The sequence below is a fragment of the Schistocerca gregaria genome, chromosome 1 (assembly GCF_023897955.1).
Source record: "Schistocerca gregaria isolate iqSchGreg1 chromosome 1, iqSchGreg1.2, whole genome shotgun sequence".
NCBI lineage: Eukaryota > Metazoa > Arthropoda > Insecta > Orthoptera > Acrididae > Schistocerca > Schistocerca gregaria.
The window spans coordinates 720230420-720242646 of NC_064920.1; the positions used below are offsets into that span (position 1 = coordinate 720230420).

The 12227-nt window shown below is 38.4% G+C and overlaps 1 protein-coding gene across 3 annotated transcripts; it reads right to left on the reverse strand.

Annotated features, from left to right (window-relative positions):
- Positions 1–251: 251 nt before the first annotated feature.
- Positions 252–11767, reverse strand: LOC126266687 (hsp90 co-chaperone Cdc37). Of its 3 annotated transcripts, none has more exons than XM_049971127.1 (2): positions 10750–11767; positions 252–1961 (listed from the first exon to the last, which is right to left on the reverse strand). In XM_049971127.1, the coding sequence occupies exon 2, from the start codon at positions 1914–1916 to the stop codon at positions 831–833; it is 1086 nt and encodes a 361-aa protein (XP_049827084.1). In that variant the 5' UTR covers positions 1917–1961; positions 10750–11767; the 3' UTR covers positions 252–830. The 3 variants fall into 3 exon arrangements, with proteins under 3 accessions (XP_049827084.1, XP_049827094.1, XP_049827076.1); XM_049971137.1 differs by having other exon boundaries at positions 11422–11506; XM_049971119.1 differs by having other exon boundaries at positions 11245–11505.
- Positions 11768–12227: the final 460 nt, after the last annotated feature.

Genomic DNA, 12227 nt, shown 5'->3' on the forward strand with positions numbered 1-12227 from the left:
CAGAAAATTTTCGATACAGCACTTAATTCAACTTAGGAAACATACTTAACATGGATACACATCTTGTCACCATGACCAAAAAGCAGAAAGTTAGTTGTGTGTGTGTGTGTGTGTGTGTGTGTGTGTGTGTGTGTGTGTGTGTGTGTGTGAATATCATGTTGCACAGCTCAAAACTTCTTTGGTGTTATTCAGTTGCTATGCCATAAGTAGTGCCCATCAAAATAGTACTACAATGTCAAAAAAAATGTAAATTTAATTATATTATAATCTTTAATTTCCTTAAGATAAAAGACAGACACAAATTACAAAATGTTGCAACTTTGTAATGCAAAATAACTGACAGTGGTTATTTTCTAACATATGGCAATTGTCCACAAAGCAAATTCTCCAAAACGGTAATGAACACTGCATAGCTTTCTGAATGCAAGTAAACTCTGTGTCAATCTTGGCAGAGAAAGCAATGAAACAATTCAGCACCTGATGTCTTCTTCTTGTCAGCAGCAAGAAATACTTTAAGACTGACAGTGAGTGTGACACACAGTAGTAGTGCACATACCTTTTAAGTTTCTGGTTTAAATATGTCAAACATTGTCTGCCTTTGTAGTAAGATATATGAATCACAAACAGACAAAATTTATTTTTAATTTCATCTTTGAAAACTGTCTACATAAAATAACAAATGTCTTCATTTCTGCAGCTAAAAGTAGTTTCTCAATATTATTGACTGATACTTACATGTAACTTACAAAATTTGCATAAGTACTGTAATATTATATACATACATAAAAATACATGAAATATTTTAAGGCCAACACTGTTTCTCAAGCAACTTATTGGTCATCAGAAGCTGTAGTTTCTTTTTCTGTAGATTCTTTCTTTTTGGCATCTGGAACCCACAAGCCAGAATCTATGCAGCGTTTCATGTGGTACTGTGCTTCTTGTTCAGGCATCTTCAAAATTGTTTCTTGAAGCAGTTTTATATCCTGAACTTCAAAACACTTTTTCAGTTCTGGTGGGAGGGTTTCTAGGACTTCCAGTGGATCAAGTCCTCCCGGGCCAAGTCTTGCTTTACGTTCCTCTTCTTCAGCTTCGGCCAGAGCAGCCTTCAACTTTTCAGCTGCTCTCACCTGAATCCTTTCTATGAATGAGTGTAGTTCATCATCAAATGATTTTTTATATTCTTCTTCAGCAATTTCCATTTTGCTGAAGAAGGATCCAACACATGCTCTTGGATCAACATCTAATTTTTGTGCCAGTTCTAACATGTACTGGATACAAATACACTGATGAGCCACATGCTTCATCAGGTCATGTTTCTCCTCCATCTCCAAATTTATGCACCAAATAACCAAATAATTTGCTGTATGCTCACTTACAAGTTCTGGATGCTCCTGCAGAAAACGCTTGCTATCATCATACCGTCGCAACATTCCAAAATTCTTCATCAACTTTTCATACTTTGCAATATGTTCTTTCAAACGTTTTCCTTGCTCCTCTTCAGACAAAACTTCTCGTTTCGGTTTTGGAGCTGTGTTTATTACAGTTTTGGCAAATCCGGGTTTACCAATAGTATCAACATTCCATGGAGTTGTCTTTTCTTTCTTCTTGAATTCCTCTTCACGTTTCTTTATTTCTTCAGCCTCTTTCTCGAGCTGTAGAAGGGCCACTTTTAGCTGATCCAAATTTTCTGTCCCATTCTTTTCACTTTTGTTAATTTTCTCCTTTATTTCCTTTAATTTATTTTCATTTGCTGTTCTGCTCTTTTCAATTTCTTCCTTTTCTCGTTTCTGCTCTTCCATGCGTTCTATTCGTGCTTGATGCCTCCATCGGAATAATGATGGTGTATCAATATTAGGATGTGTATCATCCTCATCATCAGATATTTCAATGTCTTTCCATTTACTGTAGTCAACCATGTTCACTTCAGTTCATTACCAGCATATGAACACAGCAGCAAACAACTGGAAAAGAAAGATAAAAAATTAAAACAAGTTTTTATTCAATGATGGCTTGGTGTTATTTACCTGTTTTTAAACTAAACCAAAGAACAATGTAATTAAGAAGAGAAAACGTATTGTGGACAAAACTACTTAAGTAATATATTCATCAGCAACAGTGTGTTATTCATTTTCAAGAATTTTTTTTTTCACTCTTCTCATCATTTGCCTTATGTGTACATTTTATAGGACTATAGGGTCCAATTCTGGTATGAAACTTGTGGCAACAAACATTCTACAATGTGGAAAGTAAGGGAGGAGGGAGGGGGGTGGGGTTTGGTCACAGTACAGCTTAGCTCACTATACAGGGCCCTCTTTCTTCATGGCTTTTCTGTTCAAGGACATTAGTTTCTTTCCTCTCAGGTATCTGGGTAGATAGTGGACGTCTTCATTTCAATCAATGAAAAATCCAGGATGGAATGTAACAATATTATGAGAAGGAAAGTTGCTATTCCACCATATAGCGGAGAAGCTGAGTCACAAGTAGGCACAACAAAACGACTCACAATTACAGCTTTCGGCCATTAAGATCTTCGTCAACAAAAAACACACACAAAAACTGCAGCAGTGTCGTTTCCATTGCTTGAGACTGCAGTCGTGTGTGTGTGTGGGGGGGGGGGGGGGGGGGGGGAAGAAGAGAGAGAGAGAGAGAGAGAGAGAGAGAGAGAGAGAGAGAGAGAGAGAGCAGTGAGCGCTCGCATGTCTACTGTTGGCGAAGACCTTAAAGGTCGAAAGCAATAATTGTGAGTCTTTGTGTTGTGCCTATCTGCGGCTCAGAATCTCCGTTAAATGGTGAGCAGCAACTTTCCTTCTCAGGACATCATTTTATGTTTTAAGCTGATGCTTTTAAACCCTCAAAGAGCTTCCCCAGAGTCTTGATCCACAGCACAGTTCCTTGTAATGGATACGGTCTGGCAGACTGGAATCACTCAAAGTGAATGTGTCCCAGCCATCTCAACTTCTCCAGCAATACTGATGGAGGCTTGTTCTTGAACTTATGTGTTGGGGACAGTCCTCTCCCTTGATCTTTATAATAAGTCAAAGCTTCTGTTAACTGACACACACACAGGCTTTTTGATATCTTGGTAATAGAACATCCAAGTTTCTTTGTTGTATATTAGCATTCAAATAACAACCATCTTATATACATCAAGTTTTAAATTCACTGTCAGGTATTACTTCCTAAAGACTACTCGACACTTCAGATTTTCAAATGCTCCATTAACTGTACAAATTCTCAACATCTTGTTCACAGGTAACATGCTTAGATAACACAATTGCTATCTATGGAAAGGAGTTCACCAGCTCCAGTGCTGTATCTGAGCTGTAGCTGTTGTAATTTAGATGGATTACCCCTGGGGTAGGTTGTACAAGACCTTTCTTTTTGGAACCAGTTGGAAGCCCAGATTGGTCATATGATTTTCTGTAACAGTTTACTACATCCTGCACCTCTTTTAGAGTGAGACCAGGTGTTGAGGAAACATCTACATAATGTAATTTAGTTACTTTTTGCGATGACAAGTAGTTTTAGGATTGGATCTTAGGAAAACTGATAAGTTGTCTGTCAACATGAAACCTGATGAATGCCTGGTGTGCCTACTGATATTTCACACAGCATGATGGATAAGTGAGGAGCCAAGAGATCTGATCCACACATGCAGCCCTGTCTCAGTTCACGAGCTCAAAAGTACACAACCACGCCACCAAGAAAGAAAACTGAACTACATCACCAAAATGCTCACAAAACCGAAAACTGGTTAATTGAATTAATGCTGCAGAATATCCACCATTTTGTGCTTTTCATTTATAATTATCCAGTCAGCTCTGTCCATGCAGGAAGTCTCAGGCCCGAGTCAAATACTTTCTCCAAACCATGGAAGATGGTCTGCTGTTCTCTATATTTCTCTTGGAGTTGTCTTGCACAGCAAATCATACCACTTGTACCTTAAAGCATTCGGAAAGCATAGTAAAACTCAGAAAAAATGGTGGCAAGTAAGCAAATTCTATCAAGAAGTATAATTGTAATAGACAGCTCCAGTGTAGCCCCCTAATGATCACATACAGTAAAATTTGCACTTTGTTCTGTAGAGTACCAACTGTGGAATTTTTTGTATCACCAAGTACATCCCTGTTATCCCAACTTCAAAGGAAAAATTTGAGAAATCAAGACCCTAAGGGGGGGAGGGGGGGGGGGGACCAACACTTTGAATTTACTTTCCCAAGTTATATTTGGCCCAAAAACATTTCCAGATTTAAGATGATTTACTGCTTCTCTGAATTCCTGATATGTTGACACCAAGCCTCGTACTACTGTTGCACCCTACTAGACGGGAAGTCTTTTGTGGTAACAGAACACAGTGACATGAATAAAGTTCTCTTCCAGTCCTGTAATACCTCAAAACTATCTGTGAGAAACAGAAAATTTTCAGCATTATTCAATGGCAGAGATGGGCAGTGGGATGGATCACACAATTCTTTTATTCTTGTATATGGTTCTTTATGCCTTGTCTTCCACTTGTGTTAAACAAAGGGCTTCTACGTAACATCAGAATTTGGAGCTCAATGAAGGGTTAGATATGCTTTCCGTGTATTAGTGACAAGACCTAAAATTATCCATGGTTTCTTGCAAACAACCCTTTCCAATGTTTAACGTGAACAACTCTGTCAAAAGGTATATCTATTATTCCTGAGAACAATAGCATAATTAATTTTTAAATGCCATATACTGTTCTATTACTCTGCAGGAATAGAAACAGAAACAATGAATACTGATTACATCATAACAATATCTAAAGACAGAAAGAGAAAAACAATTTGCAGTTCTGCTTTTGCATTGATGAATCATGACGAGACACACCAGCACACAGTCAGTTCCTGAAGGACCTCACCAAGAAGGCTGAAATGTTAGATTTGAAGATTCTGACAAGAATGATTCAATACTAAAATCCATGAACTTTTAGCTTCACTAAGGTGAGTTCTCTGAACTTAGACTATTCAGTGTTCTGTCAAACTCTGACACCATTCCTGAATCTCTCATGCACTCACCTCCCCCCCCCCCCCCCCCTCCCACCTAACAGATTCCCATTCATACCTCATGCATTAATATTCATACATTTTACACTTCTGAAATGAAATTTAATCTTCTTGTATGCTGTTTAAGGTTTTTGTATTGTTAACTCCCAATTTCTTTCCACATCTTTCAGCCACTTAGCTAGTCTGCTCTTCCTGTTAACGCAACATTTACGAATGACTTCATATTTGATCTTTACATTTTCTTTCTCACTGATAAATGGGATTTGTTCCAAAGTTATTAATGGAATTGTGAATCTCCTTATAATGTATTCTTCATTATAAACTGCCACATTACAGGTTTGAATATCAACAATGTAAGTAAAGGATAGATTGCTACTTACCATAAGACGCAGACAAGCAAAATTAAAAAAGACATATAGTAGCTTTCAGTCACAGCGTTTGCCAGAAAAAGAATAAGAAACATGCACCACTCATTCACACAAGCAAGCACACACTTCATGCGCACATGACCACCAACTCCAGCAACTCGGACAAGGATGCAAATGTCACTTAGATTAGAGGCAGCAATCTGGAGGGGATAGCAGTGTATGGGTGAGTGGAGACAGGAGTACTGTCTGGCGGAGTGTGCAGGAACTAGACTGTTAACAAGTGCAGCATTGGGAGGTTGTGGGGCTGGAAGGTAGCGAAAGAGGAGTGCAGAAAAAAAAGGACGTGGGCAGGGGAGGATGGGTGGGTGGGTGCATTGGCAGAGGGTGGCACACAAAGAGGGTGGGAGATGAGAATAGGGAGGAGGTGATAGGACAGACAGGAAAGTGTTGAGTGGAGGTTGTAGGGACTTTACCCAATACCGCCCCATCCTGGAACAACTGAAATACATCCTTCACCAAGACTCTTGACTATTTATCATCATGCCCTGAAATGTGGGACATCCTACACAAGAGCTTCCTAAATAACTGTTCCATTGCTAAAACAACCGCCACATCATCCTAATCCATCCCTATGCCACTCCCAATCCCAAACCATTGCCACAAAGATTATATCCCTGTGGAACAGCCACGTGCAATGTCTGCCCAATCCATCCACCCAGCGTTTCCTATTCCAGTCCTGTTGCGTGTTTATCCTACCACATCACGTCAGAGGGGACAGGGCCACCTGTGAAAGCAGCCATGTTGTATACCAGCTCTGCTGCAATCATTCCACAGCTTTTTATATTGGTACATCTATAAACCAGCTGTCTATCAGTATGAATAGCCACTGCCAAAGAGTGGCAAAGAACAAAGGAGACCACCCTGTGGTACAACTTGCAGCTGAACATAACAAGCTTAATTTCAACGCCTGCTTCCCCACCTAAACCATCTGGATCCTCCACTCCACCATCAGTTTTTCTGAACTAAGCAGATGGGAGTTATTCTTTCAATTTATTATCCGCCCTCAACCTACCGTAACATACATTCCACCCAACAGTTTCCACCCCCTCTGCCGTATCACCTCCTTCCTATACGTGTCTCCCACCCTTTTTGTGTGCCGACCTCTGCCAATGCACCTGCCCATCTTTCTCCACTCCCCTCCTTTTTCATTCCGTTTTCCGCCCCACAGCCTATTGACGCTGCACCTTGCCGGAGTTGTGTATGTGAGATGTGCTTGCTTGTGTGAAAGAATGGTGTATGTTTCTTTTTCTGATGGCAGTTGTGGCCTAAAGCTAATGTGTAAGTGTCTTAATCATACCTGTCTGCAACTTAATATGTCACATTTATAGTAAGCAGCAATCAATCTTTTCCTACACTGTTCATTACACATTCCTTTAGTCAATATACTGTACGATCTACTTATGTTCATAACGTTGTCACTGCTTAATTTATAAATCTTTGCCTAAATGCCTCATATTATTCACAGAATTATCCAGCCAAAAATCTCTGCCTTCTTTCCATCTCACTTCACTAGTTCCTAGAAGCCCAACTTCCATTCCCTCTCTTTCAAATATCTAAAACATTCAAACTTTTACATTTCCACAGACTAATTTGTCAGAAAGAACAGACACCATTCATATAATCTGTAAAATATTGGCCTTATTCTGCTTCTTGTATAATATTTGTCACAGTTCTTTCTAGCAAAAGATGTGGTCGTTATGAGAATTTTTTTAGAATTCATGCCATGTGAATAATTTTGTTTCTTACAAGCAAAGCATTCAATGAACATTTCATTATTTAGCATTCCAAGATCTAGTGAGTGCCCTGAAGTTCTACCCACCGCTGTTCTATCCTTTTGACAAGATCACTTACAAAATAAGGGAGACCACTTAAACCTGTAGTTTTCAAGTACTATAATAGTGAGAAGCCTAACTGGGGGGCAGGTTATTTTATAGTTACATTAGACGTACTTTGAAATCAACAGCTTCTATAAATGGGCGAATGCATGTCACAAGAGCTTTGAATTTGGGTTTCCGATCACTCCACACTCTTCGTTTGATGGTTTCGTGACATCATCAGCACCGTACTGCTGGAATTTCTGGATTTTGCTTTTTTTGTCTGGAGGGAGGGAAGGGGAGGGGGATGCATGGACAAACTTTGTTAAGAGAGCACTTCTACAATAGCAAAGGAAATGGGTGGGTGTTATCATTTAACATTCTGAATCTGCTGTACAAAATGCTTCTGTACACCATTTCTAAGGTTTGAAGTGAATTATGTCGTAGAATGAATGGTATTTTATCAACACTTGATACTGGACCCATACTATTGTTCTGAGTGTACACATCTTTCTTTACTCAAGTTACACAGGCCACTTCATACATACAGTAATGTCCAAAACAATTAAGATCCACTTGCACTGACGAAAAGTAGTACATTTACAAGTACTTTCATCATGCTCATTTCCCTTAAATATAGAGTACATAACTGCATTTCTGGAATTCAAAATAGTGTACCAAATTTAAAATGTATAGACTCACTTGGCATTTAGGTCATGCAATTGCATGTTATACGGACACAAACATATTAGATGCCAGAACAAAAGCTGGGGTTCACTATGTCACACTTTACTCAATGGTTATATTTCTGTAATGTATGGCTCCTTGTCTTACCATTATCCTTCATCTGACAGTTACATACATTTTTGCATACAAAAATGTTGCTGAATTCTGTTAAATTACAGCAATTGTTTGATGTCTTGAAAGTCACCCTTTGTTTTTCTTTTTTGAGTGGGGGCTGACTAACCCCATGGTATTTAAGGCTAATAAGTGGAACATGCATCTTTCAGTAGTGCATTGATTACAGCAGAACACAAAAGAATCAACAACAAGGTTAAAAAAAAGGAGACACTGTGTTAAAGAAGTTATGTAACAACACAGCAACATACAAGGTGCACTGAAAAATCAAGACTTGGTTGTGGTGACAAACCAATCAGTAGCATAGTCCAAGGTCAGGGTTAGGTGGAAAGCTGACAATTGGTTGTAAGACTGACAATACCAATAAATGTGGATATGAAATTACTGTTGTGGTAAGAGACTGATCTGTAGTATAAATAATTAAAAAGGCAAGGTTAATTCAGAAAAGCTAAAGGCTACTGCACTGACAAATATTTTTATGCTTATTACAGGGGGTGGACTCATACAGCATGGGCGCCAAAGTTAGCAAATAGTTGTGATGGACAGATACAGAGGGTGAGCAAAAATTTGGTAACACCAACAACACAGCACATTATGATGCCTAATATGGTGTAGGAAAACCATTGGCTTAAATAATAGCTCCCAGTCATCTTGAATCGATGAATACAGGTGCTGCATGGTTTCCAAGGGAATCTTTTATTGTTCTTCCTGGAAAATAATGGCTGATGCAGATAACAATGAGGAAGTCGATAGTGATTACACACCCTTCTCCCCAAAGCAGATCACAAAGGCTCAATAATATCAGAGTTTGGTTATTGTGGTGTCCAGGAGAGATGCAGCCACTCATTCTCGTGCTCACAAAACCAGTCCTGAATGATGCAAGTTGTGTGTTCAGGAGTCATGTCGTCCTGGACCACAGCATCGCCAAAAGTAAACAAAAACTGTACTGTGGGAAGGACCTGATAAGCCAAAATGACCACATAATCCTCAGCAGTAATGAGATCTCACAGAGTACCACAGAGTCCTTGGAATACAGCAAAATCACTATGCAAATAATCACCAAACTACTACCATGTTTCACTCTTGGGACAAACTCAGCTGGTAGTTGAAAACAGTATGAAACAAGAGCCTTCCCTTAAATGCACTTCTTCCATTGCATCATGTCCTGGTTTCCTATCTTCGGCACTGTTTTTGAATTTCAGCTCTTCCAGCAATTCCCTGCTTATAGAACTCCCGCCATGTTGTTTTGGTGCCAACAGGAATCTTTGACAAGACTTTCAGTTCTGCAGTTACTTTTGCAGCTTCATCCTTTTATTTTTTGTCACAATCCTCTTCTACGACCGTCATCACTATCACTCTACACATGCATCCACCTGCATTATGACTTAGAGGATGAGGTTTTTCTGCTTTCCCCTTCAATATGGTGCTTCGTGAAACAGCAAACTCTTTGGCAAACATGGTTACTGAAAACTCTACCACATGAGCACCAACAATATGCCCACATTCGAATGCATGGAGCTCCAACGTACTGCAAGCACAACTGCAAAGGACAATATTCCGAGTATGACTGACACTTGCAACATACTGAGGACATTACATGAGAGCTAGCATCTGGATTTCTGTTCAAGCAAACACTTCTCGCAGCTTTTCCATATATTTCCACCCATTGTATTTATGTATTGATTCATTATAGATTAACTGTGAAAAATACAAGCTTAGGGGGCCAATACATCAGCCAACCACAGCACTTTGAAATGATGCTTGGTTGATCTGGGGGAGGGAACCAAACAGCAAGGTTATCAGTCCTATTGGATTAGGGATGGATTGGGAAGGAAGTCAGCTGTGTCCTTTCAAAGGAACCATCCCAGCATTTGCTAAAGCGATTCAGAGAAACCACAGAAAACCAAAATCAACACGCCCGGACTTGGGTTTGGAGCCATTATCATCCCAAATGTAAGCCTAGTGCTAACCACTGAGCCACTTTCCTCGGTTTCGAAATGTTACTCCACTTAGAAAATTAATATAAAATGTTCTGTAGTTGTCAATGTGATGTTTGCATAGTGACACTGAACACAACTTATAAATACAAATTAATCACATTCACAACAAAATTGTATGTGTAATAGGTCACAATTTGAACACAGACATGCACTTTTTGCAAGAATTTCCCTACCAACTGCATGCTTCGCAGGGCGGCTTGAAGCAACAAATTATCACTATTTGTTTAGTTTTATAGTTTCCAATGTTCAAGAAATGAAGAACAGAGCACAAAAAAATCTGTCATATATTAAACAAAAGCAATACTAAAATACTAAATCCGCACATTCAATTGGGCCAATTATACTCTTCAGGAGTGAGTAACACATCAACATTACTTGTTATATTTTCAAAATTTATAACCACTAATTCTACTGGTCGTTTTTGATCTCCTCTGCCACCACAACCTACATTACAAAGATAGTGGAACAGCAAATTTTTGCATATCTGACAAATTATTTGTTTACATAAGAAACGCGTCTTTTAAATCAAAATCTGCCGTTTTCTTAACCTACTCTTACACGCTATTTCAAATACTAAAATCTACTGTTGGTATTACCAAATTTTTAGTTGTATACAAACCTTTTTCTGGGAATCTTAGGGTTTGAAACAAAAACTTCAATTCGAAAAAAACTTAATTTCGAACACTAAAATAGGAAGACGCTCATAATTGATCAATTTGTTCTTCACGCAAAAATGAACCCTCTTTGAAATTGGTTTGTGAATATATTCGTATTTATGTACTGCTAGGCACAGAAAGGGCAACAGAATATTTATGGCCTCTTCAAAAAGTGATATTTTTAGTCTGTGAATGGTAAAAACAAATATTACACGAATATCCCAGACGCGTCAATGTTGAATTTTCTTCACACTACGTTCTGTGGCGGCTTGGTCCTTTTCACCTCGTGAGATCAAATGGGAAAATTAATATATTCTTTAACGGCTGGGGTGAACACAGTATATCATAAACAATAACTAATAGTATGGAAACAGATTTAAAAAGCAGAGAAATAAAAATGCATTGCGTTTTTCGATACTAATCTGTAAGCTGACGAAAAAACTGTCATTTTACAGTACCTTGACAAGTAATACAATTGAACAACAACCTCCAACGTCTCTTAAACAATGTTTACTCTCGCACGATCAAAGAGAATAATGCAAAAAAATTTCCACACAAACTAAAAAATAAAATAAAAACAAACACGGCATCAAAACAGTCAGAGTTAATACGTGCAAAACGGCAATTTCACGGACCCTTAAAACCCAGTTTATGTGACAGCAAACAATTGTGGGAGGAAACTGCAGGCTCGACGTTCTCGCTCTTTCCAGAACACTTTCCCTGTCAACCGTAAACATCAGTGGAAAATGATAACAACCGTTAATATGCTTCAATAGGCATTTAAATTTTGCTGTAGTATCCGAAATATGTATAACATAAATAAATTCATACGTAAAACAATGTAGGTGGGATTCCATACATATTTTAGAAAAAATAATACCGAATACGCCTTCAGGTTAAAAACGTTTTAGCAAAAATACGAAACAGCGAGATTCATTTTAAAAAATACAGTATTTCTAGAACCAGATGAAGAAGTAACTTGAATCCACTGAAGGCTGCAGCCCATGTATGTGGGAAATAGAAAACAATATATACTTAGTGACACATCTTCCAAATAATGATAATACTATAATTTCTACTGTTAATAAAAGTTAAAAGTTAACAAAACTACTGTGTGTACTAATCTTTTTTGTAAAAGTGTGCTTTCATATTCACAATTTACAAACAGTATTTTTCTCTGGAAGTCTCGATTAGATTAATTATATTTCACAATACCGATATTTCCTTAAATCGGATTACTTACTTGAGAGACATATGGTCCAAATTTTCACCGTTGACAGCGCTGCATGTTTAACTAGGGACATAAGGACTCCATATACTTTAGTCAACCTCTCCTCTTCATGGTAGGTTTCTGTCAGCTTCTAGACTTCTCTATTTCAGATAAGCATCATTTTCCTGCAAAGTAGTCAGTCTCACAGGGAGATAATCCCACTAATGTATG